The following is a 24,439-nucleotide window of genomic DNA, read 5'->3' as shown; positions in this document are numbered from 1 at the left end:
CTCTCTCGATCGTGCGGGTTGCGCTAAGGATGCAACATCGGATTGCCTCCCACTTTTTTCTCCTCCGCTGCATGAACTCCGCCGCGCTTCAAGTGACACGTACGTACGCGCTGCATGTGTATGTGACGCTCTCGGTTGTCATACACGTACGTACATACACATTTACCGACGGACACCATTTATGCCGGTGCGTGTACATGGCATGGATATACATTGCACATACAGCGCGTTGCATTCGCACATACTTACGATATCCAATGTACATCATTTGTATATCACTGTATGTATATAGGATGTGTCATATCCACTGATGTATATGTAATGTATATACAATGGATGTCAAAATGTTTACTGGGAAAGATCTTCACAACAATTAACAAAATTAAAATTTGTTCAGAATGCAATGAAACTAGCTCAGATGCTCACAAATTGACAGTAAAACGTGATCTGTGCTTTATACGGAATATTCCGCGAGCGGTGATAAAAGAAAATCGCGGCTCGCGGAATATTCCGCGCTCGGTGATAGAAGACGATCGTCATGCGCGAAATATTCCGCTTATGGGTGCAAATGGGTTAATAGCTTACAACTAGTAACCCATCTTATACCGATTTCGCTAGAGTACTATCTTACTACTACTACTTCCTGTTTACAAGGGCTACTCAGCATAGCAGTCTCCTTAAAAATCTGTCGTTCCACAGCTTAGACTTCCCATACGGTGATTGTTCGGAATACCTTTTTTCTTACATAGTACACAACAGGCCATCCTGTTGCAATCCTTAGCCAAGTGTTTGGCTTCTCCGCACTTATAACAGTAGCCTGTCCTATCAGTTTTCGAGGCACACGCACTACTGATGTGGACAAAGTGCCAGCATCTGTAGCATTGAGTGGGCCTGTCAATGATCTCTGCACTTACCAGTGTCCAGCCTATTTTGATCTTGCCTTTCCTGGTAATTTTATCTGCCGCGATATATGGGCAATTTACATAGGCTGTGAACTTACCAGTCTTCGATTGCCTTATCCCATTGATTTTGATATCCTCTTGGAGGCACCTTCCGCTATCCGCCAAGACCTTCGCAACATCCAAGGAGCCAGCAGACACGTCGAGGCCAGAAACCCACATTTCTGAGCAGAGTTGCGGTCTGGATATAGTCGCTGCTTCACCGAGTACTCGCATCATCTCTTCTTGTAGGCGGTCAGCCTTCTTCTTGTTATCGGAGCCCATAACTTCAATAATGTACGCTCCGTTAGTCATCACTTTAACCTTGGTGTTGTCGATTCCAAGCTCCTAAATTTTCGAATCTTCTCTTGCGCTTTGCAGCGCCTCAGCGTACGACGTTCTCTTGGTATCGATTTTGATCAGTACCACAGATGTTTTTGCTAGGTGAGCCTTCTTTCTCTGTTGAGGAGATCTCGTGTCCTCGCTTTTCTTCAGCGATAAATTCCTTCCAGACGTAGTGTTTGATTCATCTGTTTCGACTTCCTTCGTTGCATGTTCCTTAGGTATCCTTTTAGGGGTCCTCTTGACCATCCTTTTAGGTGTCCTCCACTCATCAAGCTCTGGCGCGCTATTACTTCCTTTTTCTATACTCGGTTGAATTTTGAGTTCTTGTTGGGACTGATCCAACAGTACCCCAGAATCGGGAATAAATTTCCCTCTTTCCGATGCTTCACTGTTAATGGGAGACTCCTTGCACTCAATAGAATGGGGTTTCTTCCTCAAACTCGCTACAACTCCCTTTAGGCTTTCTACTTCCGTCTTAAGTTACTTAATCTCGTCCTCGTATTTGTCAGTCCTTTCTATGTACTCAATGTTTCTCTGTTCCATCCTCTTAAGAGTATCCTCCGTAGTCTTGTTAAAACTTTGAGAAAAATTCTTCGAATTCTCTCCTTAAGTACTTTATTTCATTCAGGATTGCTTCCTTATAATCCTTCTGTTCTTCTTTTTTGGCTTCCTTAGTTCCTCTAAGCTCAGCTCTCTTCTCTCCCTTAAGCTTGAGAATCCTAGAACGAAGTTTCTTATTTTCTTCGCGCAACGACTCAACCTCGCGAGACACGGCCTCGTATTTTTCCTCATTGCGCGTTACTTCCTCTACCAATTTTATTCCCCTTAGATGAAGGTTCTCAAATTTAAGACTTAAGTCTCCATCAGGGCAATCTCTCTCGTATAGAACTGCGAGTGCATTTATCATGTTATACACCGCATGACATCTTGTATTCATCCATGCCTGGTCTTTCTTGCTTACGTCCTTTCATCTTTTCATGAAGCGTGCAATCTCCTTGACCCAGAATTTCCCAGATCTCATCAAAACATCATAATCGTAAATGGCCATCTGTTCCAGCTCTACCGCATCCTTCTCACTAATGTACCTACTTAGTTCTAGGAGGACGACATCATTGTCCTTGTTCCTAACCTCGTAGATCATTTCGTCATCTTCTTCATAGCATGATGCTGCATCCTCCTCAGGAGGGGGACTTACCTTTACTTCGGCCATCTTACTGATGACAACTATGTTCTAACCTATAAATAAACTAATTCTAGGTGCTCACAACCCGATGCAACAGTGCACAAGGAGCTATATTGTGTGTCCACTCTACAATTGCGCTGCTGCCACCCAGCACTCTCCATTCAACGCACATGCGCACGGACAGGTAGTTGGCTCAAAGTCGAGGTTTTTAGGAAAACCACCGATCTGACTGGATTAATGCCTTCAAAGGGGGGCCCAGATAACGTCTATTCCAACGCGCATGCGATTTAATAACTCAAAATTTACTGCGCATCGACGGAGGAATTCCGACACCGGCAGCGCGTAGGGAGGGGGATCTATAAGGATCAGAAAACCCAAACGCGCATTCGCGGAAGTCCACCCAGTGCTACTGCGCAGCCACCAAAGTCTGCGCCAATGCTAAGCAATTTTAAACTCGCTATGCATTGGTGAACATTATCCCATAGTATAACTAATAGGGGCACTCCGAGCTTTTTCGGGGTTTGCGTCGATCCGTTCTGCGCATCTGCCATGTTTTTGGGAGGAACCAATCAGACAATTGTTGTGGTAATATGAAGTCTGTGAGAGTGCATTAGAGGTTATAAACTTGTGAACATAAAACGTCGAAAAATAATATAATATTTAAAATGAGTAAAACCAGAGGGTACAGAAATTGCAGTGTTAAAAATTGCAAAAATACAACTGCAAACTCAAAGTGTCATTTCTTTCGTTTCCTTAAGGATAATGAAAGGTATCTATATTCTAAAATATTTTTACGTACACGTGCTAAGAATTTTTTTGATAAATATTATAATAAAAAATAATTTCTAAATAATTTTAGGGCAAGGAAGTGGATAATATTTTGTAATCGTCCGGATTTGATGCTGAAGACTGCAGAATATTTATACGCTATCAACAGAGTTTGCAGCGATCATTTCGAGGATCGAACGTATGCAAACGATTTAAAAAATCGTTTGCTTCCTTCAGCTTATCCGACTCTAAATACGGACTCTGAAAATACAGAAAATGAAAATATTGCTGTAAGTAACGTAATAATGAATCAAAGAATAAATTAATATATATAAATAAGAAACATAATCTTTAAGTAAAAAATCATTTCAAAATCTTATTTTTTAGAATGCAGACCCTAATAATAATGCAGACTCTAGTGCAAAAACATATTTGTGAAAGTGATATATCTAAAGTTTGTCTATTTATCTAAATTAAGTGCTGTAAAGCCTGTATTAGACTACGCATTGAAGATTAAGATTCAAGATTGAAGATTCAAATTTGACCAACCAGGACAAAGAAATTTTTATTCCTTTTGTTTTAATTTGTCAAATTCTAATCTTTAATCTTAAATTTTCAATGCGTAATCTGATACAGGCTTTAGATATTAAAATATAAATAGATTTAAAATATTTTATTTTTTTATTTTACAGATTGCTCCCAACACTGGACAAAAAGTAGAAACAGAAATTGCAGTAGTTGAACCGACCAATCAGGTACAAATCTTTTGTCTTTTTTTTATTACTTGAAAGACAATATAATATAGTAAGAAATTATTGCTTATATATTCTCTAATTTTATTATTTTTTTTTCAGAGCGAAGCTAACTTTCATATAAAAACTGCAACAATACCTGATGAATTTGCACAAACTTATCCTTCAACATCATTCGCCAAATTGGTGAGTTACTTGCATAATTAGAAAATTTGTTTTATTTATTTTGATTTATCTCTTGATTTATATTAAATATTGATTTTTTATGATTGTGAATTTATGGCTGATATTCATATTGGCTTATTCCTATTTATACTTGAATTTAAAATAAAAAGTGTCTTTAATTATTTAATGTTACTTATTTTTATAATTATTTCAGAATTGTGAAAATATGCAAATACAAAAGAAGAAAGAAGAGTTTTCTATGAAGCAAAATAAGGTTCTTACGTCTCCTGTTCATCTCCAAAATATTGTCTGTCTGTCTCCAGTGAAGATTTCAAGTAATTTACAACACGAAGTATCAACGAAATTTCATAAAGCAGTTCAAACAACGAAAAATTTATCCGCTGATACTCCGAGAAAAATAAAACTGCAAAAAGAAAATATTTAAGCATTTAAAAAAAGAGAATGCTGCTTTGCGAAAAAAATTGAAAAAGCAATGAATGTAAGTAAAGATCAATTCTTAAAATGCGATAAATACACACCTCAGGAAATAGCACTGTTCGTAAAAGAACAAGTTTTTAATAAAAATAAAAGAATCAAAGGTCGGAGATATTCTTTACAATATAAAGGATTATGCTTAAATCTGTTTTTCAAGGGTCCAAAAATATACAGAGCTTTGTCATCTGTATTTTGTTTGCCCTCCAGAAGGACTTTAAATAGAATGACAACCAATGTCTTTTTTACGAGCGGTATAAATAAGAGTATATTTGATTTACTCAGTATTAAAGTTGCAAATATGCAAGAGGCTGAAAAATACTGCACAGTTATGTTTGATGAAATGTCGCTAAAATGTCATTTGTATTATGATACAAAGACTGATGAAATCATTGGCTTTAGCGACAATGGAAAAGAAAAACAATTTCAACCAGCAAAATTTTCATGTGTCTTTGTTGCAAGAAGCATTTCTGGCACTTGGAAACAACCTTTTGCATATGTACTTTCAAATACAGCTTGTTCAAATACAGTTTTACAACAATTACTTAAACAATGTATTATTGAATTGAAAAACATTGGTCTTAAAGTTGTAACTGTAGTGTGTGATATGGGCTCTACCAACATAAAACTTACAAAAGATCTGGAAATTACGTATAAAATCCCATATTTTACTTTAAACAATCAACAAATTTTTTTCATATTTGATATTCCACATTTGTTAAAAACAATTCGAAATATGTTTTTAAAATATATTTTTATATTTAATGAATTTTTAGCTAAGATGGAATATGTTAGAAAATTTTATGAGATGGATAAAAATCTACGTTTTAAGTTAGCGCCAAAATTAACTAGCTCACATATTAATCCAGGCCCATTTGAAAAAATGAAAACTCGACGAGCTACTCAACTTTTGAGTCAGTCCGTAGTAGCAGGCATAAACACATATATTCATTTTGGAAAAATATCGGATGAAGCAATTGGAACGATAACTTTCATTGACAAAATGGATAAACTTTTTGATATGTTAAATTCTACCGAGAAATACAAGGGAGAAAAATTATATGCCCATATTTTCAAAGGAGATGATTTTCAATTGGCATTTTTACAAGAATGTCTAATGTTTTTCGAGAAATTGAAAGTTATCAATTACAATAATCAAAATGTAACAAATCAGATAAAATTTATTGATGGTTGGAAAATTAGCATTTCTGCTGTACTGCAAATATGGAACTATCTTAAACAAAGGGTTTCCTTCTTTGCAAACGCGAAGATTAAACCAAGATGTTGTCGAAAATTTATTCGGGAAAATTCGTTTGAAAGGAGGAAATTGCTTAAATCCTCCAATCATCGCATTTGTTAGGGCGTTCAAAAAATTGCTGTTTTACAATTTTTTCAACAGTGAAAACGAAAACTGCGAAGAAGATTTTGATAACATTTTACTGGATTTAAACAAATTGAATGAACACGATTTCGTGGAAGTTGAGGAAAATAAAAAACGGATAAACGGGCTTATACCGGACTTCCCTAGGAATTGCCAGGGTGCTTTTCAGGTCCACCAATCCCCTTTCATCCTTCTCTACTCCTCCTTCCAAAAACCCTTTCTGTTCCCTCTAGCATATGACCGCAGAGAGCGTCTTATCTGCGGTCATAGGGACCTACTGTTTTATGCCGGTTCCGAGCGGCCTAGATAGAAGGAGTTCTCTTTCTGTGGCAAGATATACTCTCGGTGCCATTGCCTTCCGAGAGGTGGCGATCAAATAACATCAAATAAAAATTCGATGGTTCTGTTCGGATTTGAACCCGAGATCTTAGGCATAGTGAGCAGACGCTCAACTCACTGCGCCAGAACCGCACACAAGTTGAGGAAAATGTTGAAACAGAATTTTTTCATGACTTTACTCCGAACGATGTGGAATATCAAAAACTTGATTTGATTGAAAAAAAATTTGATTCGTTATGTATGCGGTCATTTAATTCGCAAATGTTTAAATAAACATTCCTGCACAGATTGCGAACAATATAGCATAGCACATGTAGAATTGATGGACTCAACAATTTCTTGTTTTTTTAAAGCATATCAAAGTGAAAGTTCCATTTTTGGCAACTTGAAAATGCCACATAACAATTTTATTTTTTACATATGGTCTTTAGAAGCGATTTTTAATGATAATTTTGAAAGCGTTATTTTACAGACAAATGTTATTAAAACATTTTTGACATAAGCTGAATTAATTACGTTTCAGTATCCGTGTAAAAATTTTCCACATTTATTTAAAAAAAAAAAAATTATTTTTTAGGATGCGTTTGTATTATACTTTAAAATTTATAAATCGTAATTTTAAATCTAATTCAAATAAATATAATTCAAATAAAATGATTATTTGGAGACATAACTAAAAAATTGTAATTGTATGTATATCTCTATATGTATGATGGTATATAATTAATAAATGATTGCGTGTAATAATTTGTTATTGCCTAATTCTTATCTTTATGTAATAATTATAATAATGATAGTACATAAATATAACAATTAATTTTCAAATAATAAAATATACAAACCATTTTATATTTTGTTTTTTATTTATGTATAAAATTGTTTCTAATTTGTATAAATTTGTTTAGATATATTTCTATTTTTGATCAATCTTAACTTATATATTATTTTATTCCTAATAAATTTTTATTAGGAATAAAAATCGCCGTTTATTCAGCTTTTTTTATTTAATTTTAATTTATTGATAAAAAACAGCTTTTATTTCTTCTATTTTTACATAATTTTTTAATTTAAAAAAATTTTTTTTAATTTATAAAATTTTTATACATCCCTTTTGCAATATTAATATAATGCTGGTTCCTTGAACAATTGATACGTCACTGGATGTTAGTCCAAAAACATGGCGGAATACCACGTGATCAAAGACAAAAAGATCAAAGTGCCGACAAAGAGTGCCCCTACTAGTTATACTATGATTATCCTGTATCGCGCTTCGTGATCCAAGCTTTAGTTCACGGAGTTTTCAGAAAAAACACTATGTTACTATACAGGGTGTCCCAGAACAACCTTCCGTCCGTAAAATGACGTATTTCTGACACAATTCTAAGACAATTTTTCCTTTAGCAAAATTTGATTTGAAACGTAGTTTTTGTGTTGTAAGCAAAAGTAGTTAGCAAATCACGCGTCGAGTATAGAAGGCAGGCAAGAGCGGCGCGGCGCACCGTCCGACGGGTGATTACCGCCGCATGAGTCGCTAACTATTTTACCTTATAGCATAAAATTATGCTTTAAATAAAATTTTGGTAAAAAAGAAAATGTTTTATAATTATGTCAGGAGTATTCCTTAAAATAACATTACTTTAATGACCAAAAGTTGTTCCGGATCGCCAACCGTCGGACGCTGCGATCAGCTGATTGCTACACGCGATGTGTGTATGTCTGAGTGTGTGCGTAAAAGGAAGGGACAGAGTGAGTGAAAGAAAGAGAGAGAGAAATAACCGCTTCCGCGACGGCGACGCTCTTTCGATTGTCATCGACATTGTCGTCAACGACTTCAGACTGATCGATATATTGATTTTCCGGCTCAGCTGAGAGACACATCGCGTGTAGCAATCAGCTGATTGCAGCGTCCAACGTTATTTTAAGGAACACTTATTCCTGACGTAATTATAAGACATTTTCTTCTTTACCAAAATTTTATTTAAAGCATAATTTTATGTTATAAGATAAAATAGTTAGCGGCTCATGCGGCGGTAATTACTCGTCGAACGGTCAGCTGCGCCCGCGCTCGCGATGTGCCGCGCCGTTCCTATCTGCCTTCTGTACTCGACGTGTGATTTGCTAACTATTTTTGCTTATAACTCAAAAACTAAGCTTCAAATCAAATTTTGGTAAAGGAAAAATTGTCTTAAAATTGTGTCAGAAATATGTTATTTTACGGACGGAAGGTTGTTCTGGGACACCCTGTATAGTTGTTTCTGCATGTAGATACAACATATTCTCGTTGGCGATAACCTCTCTATAATTATTTCTTGATTTGGGTCTAAACTCTCGGATAATTATCGAAAACACCAGATCCGCATGAACGCACCGTAAACAGGAGTGTCATACGAACCGACCGTTAAGGGACAATGTTTTCGGCCTTCTTGATACTACCGGTATCAAAGATGTTCGCCAATATTGGGCGCATTCAGCGCACAAAACAGTTGCGGATTTACGCGCTGAATGGTCTATGATCTGAAGCGCTCCCACAACATGTTGCGGTAGCGGACGCCATTTTTTCGAGCGAAAAATTTTATGCTACATTAACGCAACTGTTGAGTGCCCGTTGTTACATGTGACATCAAGTCATAATAGAGCAATGATGGATACCTATTATGAAAATCTATATATTTATAATGGACTAACTTATAATATCGTGGATTTGTTGGAGGTGCATAAAAGATTAAAAAATGGTATATAAAATTAAAGTATTATTTTAAATAAAGTAATTATATTAACTTTATTTTTAATAAAGTTATATAGTTATATAACCTTAAATAATAAATTTCACGTGTAATTTAATTGTGTATATCATACAAACGCACGAGTTTAAGGAATATTTATAAGAATAATTATATATTTCAGACCATATTTTTTTCCAAACTTATATGAAAAATAATATAAGCTGTTTGGAAGTTACCGGTTCCAATGATCTTTCAGCTCTGCCAGAAAGTGAACAAGCAAGCAGTGAGTAAAATATTTATGATATATTATTTTAAATTAAATTTAAATGATTAAAATAATTAAGTTTTGAATCACGCAATAAATTTAAACTGACATCAATCATCCGCATCTTTTATGCACACCCTTAAATATATATATAATAAATTAATTATTAATATTTGATTACACTAGTAGAATATGTTTTATTATGCAGATTCAACAGAAGAAGACAATAAATATTCATGGACAATAAACAGTACAAAACTATTGTTAGAACTATACAAAGAAAGAAAAAATAAGTTTCGTGACCCCAAAATTAAGAAAAGAAACTTGTGGACTGAAATTCTAAGAGAAATGAGCAAAAATGGCTATACAAATTTGACGGAAGACGCACTAGATCGAAAATTGCGAAATTTGAAAAAAACTTTCAGGACAATTAAGGATAATAATCGAAAAAGTTCGACGGGACGAGGACGAATTTCATGGGAGTATTACGACACATTCAAAGATATATTTTCAGATGATCAAACAATAAACTTTGGACCAACGATTTCTTCCATTAATTCTACTGCAGCTTCTACAACTCCATTATCATTATCTACATCAACAGAGTCTTCTGCATTAACATCCACCACATCTGTGCCTTCGATGAATACTACTGTTACACTGCCTTTAAGAACACCATCTCCTGTATCGGCAAGGTATGTGTATAATTCAACACCGATAAGGACATCCACGGCTTCAGCACTGACGAGGACTTTGACAAATTCTTCATCAGATTCTTTCGATTCGTTTATTGAGAATCCATTCGACGAAAATATTAACTTTCCTTACAGTGTAGCAGCAAGACATTCCAGTGAATCTGAATCTGCTTTTGGATTTTTTCCGGCTTCTGAATCTACTTCAAAAACTCCACGAAAGAAAGTAACTCAAAAGGAGACATATGATTTGCGAAAAAAATTGTTTTCTGTGGAAAATGAACGAATCGAAATTCTAAAAGATTTAAAAAAAAGCATAGACGACAATAACAAAATTCAGCAAGAAAGAAACGATCTTTTAAAAAAATTAATAGAAAAAATGTAAAATTACCTAAGAGAAACAGAAAAATCAAAATAATGTTTAAAACATTTTTTTTTTATTAAACTCACTGCGTAATAGAAAAGCTGTGATATGTACCGCAAACGTACAAAGATAAAAGAATATATATATATATATATATATATATATATATATATATATATATATATATGTATATAACTTATATTGACTAATATAATTAATGTTAAAAAATTTGAATTAATTTAAGAAATATTTATTAGAAAATAAGATTTTATATTTAATAAAAATAAACAATTTATGTAGAAATTATTTGTTTACAAATTATTTACAAATGGCATTCCTTCTTTCTATTGCTTGCTGCATTTGAGTTCTATTCTGAACTGCATTTTGCTCATTAACTTCAATTGCAGAAGCATCATCATTGTCAATTAATTTTTCATTGTAGTCTTCTATTTCTCCATTGTCAATAATAAAGTTGTGTAGCATACATGTAGCTGCTATTATCGTATTTCCAAATTCTGCATTGGAAATGTCTAAATATTTCAGGCGTCTAAATTTGACTTTTAATAGTCCAAATGCTCGTTCGATGATTGAGCGAATGGAACTGAGTCTGTTGTTGTAACGAACATGAGCTACAGGAAGATGTCCATTATCTCGAAATGGAGTCATTAAATTTAACATTAATGGATATGCGCAGTCTCCGATTAAATATTCTTCTCGAAGAAGTGGATTCTCTTGATCTGACAACATTTGAAAAAGTCTACTGTTTCTAAACACACGTGCATCGTGCATGCGCCCTGGCATACCTATGAACACATCTATGAATCGCGCAGAATGATCACAAACCCCTGGAAGAAATTTTATTTTCAATTTAATGATGTCTTTTAGTGGATTGCACAAAATTTTCAAATAATACCTTACCTTGTAATATTATGGAATGAAATTGTTTTCTATTAAAATAATCATTTGCATTTTGAATTGGCTGCTTTATTGGTATATGGCAGCCATCAATTGCTCCCACAACATTTTGAATGCCGCGTGAACGTTCTGCAAAAACCTGTAATATGTATATAAAGATTATAGAATACGTAAAAAAATTAAACTTATAAAACACACATTGAAATTCTCACCTGCGATGAAATAGCTTGACGTGCAGCGTCTGGCCATTGAACATATTGTGGCATTAATTCTGCCAAAGCACATATTATTGATTTGAATATACCATGTCCTGTGCTTGTTGGTATATCAAACCGATCTCCAACTGCCAGGAAAGACTCTGGCTTACTTAGTAACTAGATAGTAAATAATATTTTTTTATCCATGGAGATATTGGCATTTGACTTATCGCCTTGCATATGATTTCCAACTACATTCAACAATACCTGTTACAGATAAATATCTGTTAATGATGAATTTTTTTTCATATAAAATTACATATGTATATATTTCACAGTAAATTATAAATTTATTAAGAATTTTGTATATACCTCAAAAGTTAATCGAGTCATTCGAAAATGCTTCTTGAATTGATCGTCTGTATATGTCGGAACCGTCAATTCAAAATATTCTGCATTTCGCGCTTTTGCAGCTCGATGTTGTCTAGGGCGTATGCAATTCTCATCATTAGGTTGGATGAGATTATCAACAATATGTCGTACAATATTCATATTTAGCCTATCATCAGCCACAAATTGTAAAAATATATTTTCATGCATATCTGTCACTAAACTTTTATATGTCCTATCAGATGTAGTATTGAGCGCTCACTCAACAAAACATTCAGCGAAATTAAACGCTGAAAAATAGAGCGATGTCACAACTGTTTTGTGCGCTGAATGCGGCCATTATTATCACGAAGTTTGCACGTGTCAATGCGAGTTCCTTCGATATTCGTGATAAGTCCTACAGTGCATACCATATTTCCTCCGTTGCGAAAGATCAACCAGTACGCTCCCCCGTACCCTCGGTCACGCCCAGTAACCACAAACGTCTATTTACAGTAAGTGCGCGACCAACGTGTTATAATGTATATAACTAACATAACAAGTTGCTGTGCTAGTATTTCATGATTACACTATGTTTCTAGCAAATAATTTATAACAATCAGTCACTGTGACACTGCGTACATATCAAATGCACCAGGAGGGTGCATTGACGACGCTATTGCACCATCAACAGCAGCTGCATGTTCGCCTCAACTATGTAATTACAGTAAATATTACTATTTTATTATTCGTCTATATCTTGCTAATACTAATTATAGTTCTAATTGTTTTCTTTATGAATTCTATTTTTCAGCACTATCAACACTCATTGTCGCCTTTTTGTACCTAGTGCCGGAGAGACCATAAGCTCATCAACAGCACCAGGTTTTTAACGCCACTTATTTTATTATATTTCTCTATTGTTTTCTATTCTATAATATGTTCCACAGGTTAGCTACACACATCGCATCTGAAGAATCCACATATACAATCTGCAGATGCCTTTCATATTACTAACAGCTTATAGATAAGTATTGTTGCCTATCTGAGGATATATTTTTATATTTTCATCCCTGTATTACAGTATTTGCTAATTATGCTAATTATGTTTTCAGCGATGCGATGACATGCGGACATCTTGTTTAGTGAGCAATGGTCCGTTTCATCTGTCACTTCTCGTCTTCAGCATCATAACCTCGGAGATACGTGATTCCTAGATATTGTTTATCTGATATTTAATATTCTACTTTGTATAAAATATTCTTATGTATTATTGTTAAATGAATAAGTAATACGTCTATGATACAGTTTCCTATATTAGTTTAACGTTATTTCACTGTTTTCAGGTATCCCAGCAGAACCAGCACCGGAGAAATTCGATTCGTCGACGAAATCAAGTAAGTATTCCACGATACAAAGGTAATACCACTATATTTTCACTATTTACAGATTTTATAGCCATTTTGTTTCAATTTATACCTCAGGATCGGGTTTCCGTCAGTTCTTTGAAGATTTCTAACCTCACATCTGTCATTACAAGACTACACATACTTTAACGATATGTATTGCTTGATTATCGGCTTTTAGCTCTTTATAACTAATACTAATGACTAAAATGCTTGTTTCAGATAACTATTGGCCTTTTATACAAATGTACGTATACATCCTCTCGACGACTGCGAGCTATTTGTTCATCCAGCAGCGGAGACGAATAATACGATTTCAAAAGTATTCACACTAAGTCTATAATATTATCCTATTTGATAAGGTTTATTATTAATTAGTAACTAATTAACGTCTATTCATATCGCATGTCTTAAAATGTTTTTTATTTTCCAGTTCTCGAAGTCGGCAGAGGAGAAGGATGCTACGAGGGACACCACCACGATGAGCCGAACATACGTCCGTCGAGACAATCTCCGCACATCTACCGGATCTTCATGCGGCTTCCAAAGAAGAGACCGGGCGCGTACGATCCTCCAAATGGTAAGTTTCAGACGATCACGGTCGCGCTGTCATTCACAGTCGGACGTTTTACGCCGATCTGTAATATAAACCTCTATTACATCCACTTTTTCTCTTACAAGATACAATCAGCTTCAACCGAAGGAGGTGCGCTAATTTAACAGCACCAATTTCATCAAGAGGTATGCGATATTATACTATAATGCACATCAGAGTTGACAAGTTTTATAACCTAGACACTGGTTTTTATTTTCTAGGTTACTGTCGCCACAGAGTAAAAAAGAAAAACAACGTTCGCTTCCAGAAGAACACTTCAACTAATATTAAGTTCTATTGTAAATAAAATATTATAATCTGTTTTATTTCGTTCATTCCGTTTTGCTAAAATAATGGAATTATAAGAGATCATTGCACAACGGTCTCACGTCAATCACTATCACACCGTTATTCATCTAACATCCTAATAGTTCCTAGATCCTTAATTGGTAAAAAGTGTCATCCAATCAAACATCTATCCGTTATTTCACTCTGTGTCTAGTTGCCTACTGTTTTATGTCCTTAAAAATACTTTGTTTATTAACATTATCATTATGTAACATTTGTCGTCTGTCACCACCATCCATTTTTGTGAACATATCCGTGTTAAATGTTGTGTGCTCTCTGTCCATGTTACCATTATGTGGCGTGTTACCTTCTTACTACCAACCACCACATGTAATTTTCAGAGCACCTCTACCTACCAATTGTATTTCACACACTTCTGTTCCATCTGTACTATTTGCACTTGTGATTCGCATGAATGTAATTGCGAATATAGATGTTTAATAAATTTAACTCATAAGTCAATTCCTGCTAGTTATTAATATTGTTAGATTGTACACTCACTAACTAGTTAGCACTTCGTGCATTTCGTACATAATAATAACATGCTACCCTGTAACATTCTTCTACACTTATTCATGTGTGAGTGTCACTTCATGCACTCACCACTGTCGCCAGTTTTTAATGTTCTTTATTTAATAAAGATTAACAAATCGTCTTTTTCAATAAATCGTCTAGAATCATTCATTGTCGTAATGCTAAAGGCGCTGTTACCGTGGATGTACAGACACGTCACACCCTGACGTCATCACGACACTCTCACTTCCTTTTTAAGCCAGATTTAGCGGCATATGAATGTTTCCAGAGGCAAAACACACACTGTCACCAAGTCTTGACACGTATCCTCTCACCAAAGACCGAATTTAGCCATATTATTATTAAAATAACGGCACAAGCTATTAAGTAAGGTGACGTGGACGTGACGTCACCCGTCTTTCACGTACGCGACCGTCACCTTTTACGTTGAAAAACACACAAAGGAGAAACTTTACGCGCACTAGACCGCACCACTTCAGTTTTTGTAGCTTTACAACTTCACCTAGAGTAGTTTTTTCAGGCTGAAAGCCAGAAATAAGACTGCTGTTCTCTTAATCACAGCCAGCGTGTCCGTGACGTCACGTCACCGGCCCGCGGCAGTTTTTCGTTAATTAACACTGATTAATGAGGTACACTTCCGCAAAAAGTATATTATTTTGACAGCAGAAACACTCTAGAGCATAATTCGATCACCGAAAAGCACTTTATACCATCTTTTCTTTTGGTTCTTGGTGGAGCGATTTCCGATACGTCTGCTCTTGACGCCAGACACCACCGAACTTAACTTAACTTAACTTAACCTACTTAATTCCTATACGTCTTATATCTACTTAAACCTAAGCCTTATCTCCTAACCCTGCCTATACACACACACACACACACACACACACACACACACACACACACACACACACACGCTCTTTCTACCTTTCCTAATGGGTTTCCGTTTCCGTTTATAATCTCCTAATCTCATTCACTCCTCTCTCTTATTCCTTCCTCCCTTCCCCTCCCTGATCTCCAATTCCCTCAATCACTCCTCCCCCTGCCCCTCCTCCCCCAACACCTCCTTTACTGCCTCCTCCCATCCCCTCTCGTCCCCCCATCCTCCACATTCCTCCCAAACATGCTCCCATGTCTCCTTTCCCCATCCACATACTCTACATTTACACCCCAACTCATCCTCCCAATATCTGCCCCCCATCATTTCATTTCCCAGCCTAAATCTTGCCACCCTCCTCCACCTATTTTCCCTCCAATCTTTCTTTAAATTCTCCGGTACACCTCCCCCCTTCACCACCCTATACCATTTATTGAATTTTGACTCCCTAATTCTATCCCAGTTTTCTTCTCTTTGCATCTTCTTTTCCCTCTCACATATGTCCTCCCCTCTTACTCCTCCCTCGTCTCTTAAACCTTCTAACTCCTCCAATCTCCATCCCTTTCCTTCCCAAAATTCTTTTCTCTCTTCCTCCCATCCATTCCCCGTTTTTCCCTTCCTAGCCCTCTGCCTCATCTCCCTCGGACATTCTCCTGCCAGAACCTTCCTTCCCTTCTTCTACCCTTCTCTCGTACTTCCACGCTCTCATCCCTGCCCTCTCAACATATCCCTCTGAAACTTCTCTCTTATCATGTATCTCGGTACACTCCTTCCCCTACCATCCACCTCAAGTACCTATCTTGTATTCTTTCTATTTCCTTCCTTTCTCTCCACCTCCAAATCTCAATCCCGTAACTCACCACCGGCCATACCAACTTATCAAATAACCATAACCTCTTACTCCAGTCTTTCTCAAATTTCCTTTTCCCCAGCCTCCAAACTTACCCTAATATTGCTGCCCCCTTCTTCACTCTCTCCCTCACCTGTCTATCCTGCTTCCCATTACCCTTTATTACATATCCTAGATAGCTAAACTCCCTCATCTCTTCTATCTCCCTCCCCTTCTACTTCCATTCCACTTTTCTTCACTTTCCTCCTCCCTTCCTACACCTCATAACCTTTGTCTTCCCCATGTTTAATACCAAACCCTTCCTATCCAGATATTTTTCCAACTTCTTCATCATTCCTTTCATTTTTTCTTCACTCTCTGCCAGCAACGCAATGTCATCCACATAAGCCAACGTACACACCCTCCTCTTTCCCAACCTCATCTCTTCTTTCCTAACTCCTCATCTAAGTCCGCCAACAGTATCGTAAACAGCAACGGACTTATTGGATATCCTTGCCTTACTTCCCTAATCGTCCAAAATCTATCCCCTTCTTTGTCTCCCACCCTTACCTTGCTTATAGTTTCTCTCAATACTTCTTCACACCTCTCTATTAAACCCTCCGTTACTCCCCTTCTTCTCATCATATCCACTAATACTCCTCTGTCTACCGAATCAAAAGCTGCCTTCATATCTACAAACAATATCACCAAATCACCCACCTGCCCTATCTGTCTATTTATTAAATAATTCAATACATAAATATTGTCCACCGTCCCCATCCCTCTTCTAAACCCTGTTTGACTCGGCGGCAACATATTCCTGTCCTCCATCTCCCCTCTCAACCTCTCCGCCAACACCGCTACATATATCTTATACGTCGTCTGCGTTAACGTTATTCCCCTATACTCTTCCACCCTTTCCCGCTCTCCTTTCTTCACTATCGGAATTACTACTCTTCCCTCCACTCTCCCGGCCATCCCTCCCCCCTCCATACTCTCCTACATATCTCGAATATCCATTCTTCTATTTCCTCCCCTCCGTATCTCCATACCTCATTTGGTATCCCATCTCCCCCTGTCGCCTTCCCATCCTTCAGTCTTTTAATCATCCTCCTTACTTCCTCCCTATTCATTTCTTCCTCCACCCCCTTTTCTCCCCTTCCCCCTATCCCTCTCACTACCCTCCATTCCACACCTCCTAGTAACTCTCTGAAGTACCTGTCCCACTCTCCTATCTCTATGCTCTCATTCACCCTCACTCTTCTTTTTCTTTCTCTATTTAATATTTTCCAAACCTGTCCCTCCGATCTCACCTCCTCTATCTCCTTCATCCACCTTTCTCTCTCTTCCCTTTTCTTTTCCTCACATAACACTGCATACTTCTTCTTTTCCTCTCTATACCTCCCTCCATCCCCCTCCTCTTTTCTCCATCTCCTCAGCTCCTTCCATACCCTTCTCTTTCCTTTTCTACATTCCTCATCCCACTAACCTCCTTTCTGTTTCTCTTTTCCCATTTTCTCCAATGCCTCTTCTACCCTTTCTTTCAATTCCTCCCAACTTTCCTGCACCCCTTTCCCCTACCCTCCTTTTTCTCGAAATATTCTCCTAAACTCCTTCGTCCCCTCTTCTGTCCATACTCCTCTACCTTCTCTCTTTCTCCTGTCTTCCTTTCTTCTTTCCTCTATCTTTCTTCCCTTTTCTATCCACACCACTATTGGCTGATGGTCGGAGTCTACTTTCTTTTCCACTACCAACCTTCTCACCTCCTCCCTCATCCTCTCATCTCCAATAACGTAGTCAATAACCGATTCCTCTCTAAAAAAACTCATATATACATATATATATAATTGAAACATTTTATGTATATTTCATTCATTATATACATTTTATATACGTGTCTTGCATAAAATTAGAATAAATATTACATATTCTTATTCCTAAAATATTTTTCCTTTTCTTTCAATTTATATGTATAGTGGGAGGTTTCTTCGTACCGCGCGCTCCTGTCGGGCGCCGATTAGCTGATCTCTTATAATTAATATCTCATTAACTATTGCGAAAATTGCGAAATGGTACATAACTTTTTTACTCAGTTTAACCTACTTTACCTACACCTGGCGGGTGGTCCGCGAGTTATGGGACACCCTGTATATATATATATATATATATATATATATCAGGCTGTCCAATAATAATCGCCCCACCTCTCTAGGATAGATAGAACAGGTCAAACTGAACATAAAAGTTCTTTACCATTTTGGGATCTTCGTAATAATTATCGAGAAATTAATTAACAAAGATTGACAAATCCGCGCGAGTATAAGCGCGCGGCGAGAAGGCCCATCCCATTGCTACGCGGTTACTAGGCACGCTACTCATACACATCCATTGCCAGTCGTAGATCGCTCCTCCTATCATTCAATGAGCGCCTAGTAACCGCGTAACAGTAGGATGGGCCTTCTCGCCGCCCGCTTGTACTCGCCCGGATTTGTTAATCTTTGTTAATTAATTTCTCGATAATTATTATGAAGATCGCAAAATGGTAAAGGACTTTTATGTTCAGTTTGACCTGCTCCATCTGCCCTAGGGAGGTGGAGCGATTATTACCGGACACCCTGTATATACAGGGTGTCCCATTTTTTTAAATAACGACCTCAAATATCTCCCAAATAATACGTTTTACAGAAAAATGTTTCAGACAAAAGTTGTATGGTTTCGAGGAGGCCATAAGATGGTACCATTGGTTTGATCTTGAAAAGTCATTTGAAGGTCACTTCAAGTTTTTTAAATGGAACACCTTATATATTTTTGCATATTCTTGTAGCTCATCTCGAGAGCTTTCTAAAACACTTATGACAAAGTATTTTTCATTAAATATTTTTTGAGTTATAAGGCTTCAAAGTTGCAGTATTTTGACATAAAATACAAGATATCTCGTAAAATATTCATTTTTTAATTATCTTGCTCTAATACTTTTATGCACAGAATAATGAGACGAATCAATTGGTGTAAAGAAAACACAATTATGTTAAAGTAAAAATGTGTAACTTAGTTGCAAATTCAGATTTTTACTTTAACATAATTATGTGTTTTAATTATACCAATTGATTCGTCTTGTTATTCTGTGCATAAAAGTACTAGAGTAAGATAATCAAAAAATGATTATTTTATGAGATATCTTGTATTTTATGTCAAAATACTGCAACTTTGAAGCCTTATAACTTAAAAAATACTTAATGAAAAATACTTTGTCATAAGTGTTTTGGAAAGCTCTCGAGATGAGCTACAAGAATATGTAAAAATATGTAGGGTGTTCCATTTAAAAAACTTGAAGTGACCTTCAAATGACTTTTCAAGGTCAAACCAATGGTACCATCTTATGGCCCCCTCGAAACCATACTTTTGTCTGAAATATTTTTCTGTAAAACGTATTATTCGGGAGATATTTGAAGTCGTTATTTAAAATGCGGCACCCTGTATATATACAGGGTATCCCCGAATTGACGGATCAACTCTCGTGAGTAGATAAAACGTATTAAACTAAAGAGAAAAATCTTATATTATTTTGCTAAATTCACAATAATTAATGAGATATAAATTAATAAAAATCGTCCAATACGTGCCAGGATAAGCGCGCGGCGCGAAGAAGCCTCCTACTTGTTACTTAATACTAGACGCGCGGCGAGACAGTAGGCGGAGCGCTCTGCAAAGGACGTACAAAAAACATACAAAGGGCGTACTGAAAGAGACACATACAGTGCGCTCTGCGTTTATGTCTTACCGCGCGCCTAGTATCAAGTAACAACTGGGAGGTTTCTTCGCGCCGCGCGCTTATACTGGCACGGATTGGCCGATCTTTATTAATTTATATTTCATTAATTATTGCGAATTTAGCAAAATAATATAAGATTTTTTTCTTCAATTTAACACGCTCTATCTACCCACGAGAGTTGATCCGCCAATTCGGAGACATCCTGTATACATAGTTTTACTTAATTTATATATATAAGATATGTCAAAAAAGTATTATGTAAAGAGAAAAGTATTCTCGTTTATTAAGAATATATCTATAAGGAGAGTTTATAAAAGTCTATATTTTGAGAATATAATTTTTTCGGTATATACATGATTATATTATCTTTTGCAACTTTAAACGACTGAATGACGTACAATGCGTCTAGAAAACGATTATATAATATCGTACGATCCTAAACAAATATATGTCGTCTTATTTGCCAGTGATAATAATTAACCGGCAATAGGAAAGAATTATTTTTCTTCTTTGATCTCTGGCTAAAAATCGAGTCAGAATGAATATGGCCAGGAGCAACAAAGGTAGGTCCAACTGGCTAGGAAAGTACGTGGTCAAATACTGGCCATAATCACAAACTTCTATATATAACTAGACTGCTAACTCCGGCAAAATACATAACCCCGAAAAGTATGTACAAAACTTATGTGTATACGTCATCATTAGTAGGATGATAGTCACGCTGATTGGTTGAATTTAAAGCAATGTCACTCACATACGAGTTTTCTATAGTAGCCATATTACATATCTATCCCCTCCTTTTCTCTATCATACTAATGTTGTACATATTTTTCGGGGTCACTTTTTAGGTCTAATATATAAGGAAGTTAGCGGTCTAGTTATAGTATAGAAGTCTGTGACCATAATGCGCGTAACGAAACCACTCCGTGCCCTCGTTACCCGACCAACACCCGCCGGAAGCTGTTATCCGGCGAACACCAGCCGGACAATGGGCAGAGCACCCATTTTTAATCATATCCAAGCACTCTACGAGTCTCGAGCAATGACTAAGTCCTTTCCGCTCCCGGCCATCTTGTCGGCCACTCGAACGAACCGACGAAACCGCACCCAGCAAGAAACTGCCAACCGCGATGCACCCGCGGATCCATACCCGAATCGATACGCGCCGACATAGATCGATCGGTCGAGGTGTCGCGCCTACCAAAGTCGCACAACCCTGCGACACCGATAGCCCGCTCCGTTAATGAACCACGATCAGCGATACACACAACACCCACACGCACACGCACCCGACTACTCTGTAAAGCGACAACCGTACGCTCACACCGGGCTCACACACGTTCACACACACCAACACACACGACACTTGTAGTATATCATAGGCATTTATAATAAATTAATTTAACACACGAACTACCGCTCTTGTCTCGAAGCCAACCCTGTGATCCTGGCTGCCCGCTATCCGCGCTCGCAAGAACGCGTTACGAGCGTAAAAGGTATATGTAATCGTGAATTATCAAATCTCGCGTTATCGCGAATTCCTGATTAAGACTTCTCAAATTTGGTTTTATCAAGTTTTTGCTTGCATAATCAACAAGAAATAAAAAAATAAAATAAAGTAAAAAAAACAAAATTATAATAAAATTAAATAAAATTAAAAATTAAATTATAATAACATAAAATTTTATAAGTAAAATTATAATAAAATTAAATAAAATTTAAAATTAATTTAAATTAAATTTTAATATAAAATCAAATTAATTTTTAAAAAAAGAAATTACTGTAAAATTAAATAAATTGAATTAATATAAAAAATTGAGAAAAAAATTGTAAAAAAATGATTAGAAAATGAAAATTAAAAATTTAATTATAAAAATGTAAAAAAGTACTTAATTGTATAAAGTACATTAAAGGTAGATTATATAATATATGTATAATATTTATACCTCTTGTACATCTGTTATATAAAAATCTTTTGTACCTATATATACATATTCTATATTTATTGTAAATCTATAATAAAATAATCTATTGTAAGTTGCGCGAAATTGAACAAACATACACAATAATACGAAATTTATTGAATTAACATGATTCAATAAAAATTCAATTTCGATGATGAAGTAACCCTTAATATTAATAACAGTTATAATTATTAAATATTAACCTTTTATTCTCAAAATTTGTCAGTCGCGCTTTTGATATTGATATCGATCGCACAAAAAATATGAGTATATTCTAAAGTAAAATATTACAAAGTTTAGAATTAAATATTACTAATCGCGTACAACTATGTCAATTGCATAATCGGTATTAATTAACATTAATTAATAAAGTTTCTTTTCCCGAAATTAATATATCAAACGTCCTGCTCTTAAAATTATAAATTCAAAGCGACAAATAGATGAATTAAATGAGTCTAATGACTGATGAATAGAATTACAGTAATTAAATAAAATAAAATTATATTATAAATATGTATTCATATATTATATACAGAGTGTTTGGTAATAACCGCTTCAACGCTCATACAGGTAGAGCAGGTCAAACTGAGTAGAAAAGTTCTCTACCATTTTTCGATTTTCGAAATAATTATCGAGAAATTAATTAACAAAGATTGACAAATCTGGGCGATTACAAGCGCGCGGCGAGAAAGCCCATCCTACTGCTACGCGGTTACTAGGCGCTCATTGAATAATAGGAGGAGCGGTCTACGATTGGAAATGGATGCGTATGAGTAGCGTGCCTAGTAACCGCGTAACGGTGGGACGGCCTTCTCGCCGCGCGCGCTTTACTCGCGCGGATTCGCCGATCTTTTTTAATTAATTTCTCGATAATTATTTCGAAAATCGAAAAATGGTAGAGGACTTTTCTACTCAGTTTGACTTGCTCTACCTGTATATGAGCGGTTATTACCGGACACCCTGTATGTATATATATATTTGATCTTTATTTCATTTAATTGAATCTATCGATATCTAAAAGTTTATTATTGTATTTGTAGAACAATAATAATACTCTAAATTATTGAAAAAAAATTTTTTTTTCATATAAAATAAATTTTAATTTATAAAATGTAGAATGTAAAAATAGCGTTTAATAAAAGAAAAAGAATTACAAAAAAAATCAAGATGTTATTGGCAAAATTAGAATATTGGGTAATTATCCAGAAGAACTGCCTCACCTCAGATTTTGATCAAAATAGGCTTATTCGACGCGTTTTGACTCGATACGAACGAATCTGGCAGAGATAATCGTCGCTCTGTCCCGCGAACCGAGATATTAATTGTTAAAAATGACAGATTTCACGGTTAGGAAATCTGTCATACTGACTGAATCTAGCGATATGAGCATGCGCTGCGGTCACGCGCGCATGCGTTTTAGTAACTTAACAGCACTGCACGAAATTTTAATATGTAAATCCTTTTTAATAATGTAGTTATGTATGTTGCAAACCCATGTGGAATTGTATATGCATTGCAAAGTACATGCTTAGATAGGAGTGCATAGGGGGACGGAGCGAAACCCCGGGGCTTCGCCCCGTCCCCATAAAAAAATGACGAAACTTGAGAGCGTAGAAACTACTAAAATGCTATTTTTTTAAGCAAATTGCTATTTGAAGCGCTGCTAGGAAAATGGCTCAATGAATCGTGCATCGATGCATTCAGTATTTATTTTGTAAGATTATGAATAAAAAATTATAAATATAGTGTAAGAATTCGGACATAGGTTGAATTAAAATTTTACATTGAAACTTCCACACAGTACTGTCAGCCTTGGTAGTTTCTACGTTCTCAAGTTTTGTTAAATTTTTTTATGGGGACGAGGCGAAGCCTCTTTGCAATGCATATACACATGGGTTTGCAACTTGCATTGCAACATAAAAAAATTTACATATTAAAATTAAAAAGGATTTATTTAAAATTTTATGTAAGTTACTAAAACGCATGCGCGCGTGACCGCAGCGTTTCCCGTGACCGCAGCATATCCCTATAATCCGCGGGAAGAGCGATACCTTCTTTGCGAAATATGTTCTACTAATAACTCAAAAGCGAATTTTCGGGCATTTTAAGATATATTACTGCTCGTCAAGTACATTGCCGATATTTATGTAAAATATTTATTTAAAATATTTATGTAAAATATTTTATTAACAAAAATTCATATTTTAATCGAATAAATTAAATAGA

General features: G+C 35.9%; 1 protein-coding gene and 1 long non-coding RNA gene across 2 annotated transcripts; both read left to right on the top strand.

The window, feature by feature from the left end:
* Positions 1-8,842: 8,842 nt before the first annotated feature.
* LOC140668092 (uncharacterized) lies at positions 8,843-10,490 on the top strand. The gene is made up of 3 exons (XM_072896689.1): positions 8,843-9,095; positions 9,268-9,369; positions 9,560-10,490. Exons 1-3 carry the CDS (start codon positions 9,002-9,004, stop codon positions 10,426-10,428), a joined length of 1,065 nt encoding a protein of 354 aa, XP_072752790.1. The 5' UTR covers positions 8,843-9,001; the 3' UTR covers positions 10,429-10,490.
* Positions 10,491-13,504: 3,014 nt separating this feature from the next.
* LOC140668029 (uncharacterized) lies at positions 13,505-14,122 on the top strand. The gene is made up of 4 exons (XR_012047109.1): positions 13,505-13,616; positions 13,728-13,874; positions 13,976-14,035; positions 14,111-14,122. It is a non-coding gene; the product is annotated as an uncharacterized lncRNA (long non-coding RNA).
* Positions 14,123-24,439: the final 10,317 nt, after the last annotated feature.

This window comes from Anoplolepis gracilipes, chromosome 1 (genome assembly GCF_047496725.1).
Source record: "Anoplolepis gracilipes chromosome 1, ASM4749672v1, whole genome shotgun sequence".
Classification (NCBI taxonomy): domain Eukaryota; kingdom Metazoa; phylum Arthropoda; class Insecta; order Hymenoptera; family Formicidae; genus Anoplolepis; species Anoplolepis gracilipes.
The sequence above is the reverse complement of the archived record's forward strand: the minus strand, read 5'-3'. Positions and strand labels throughout refer to the sequence as shown.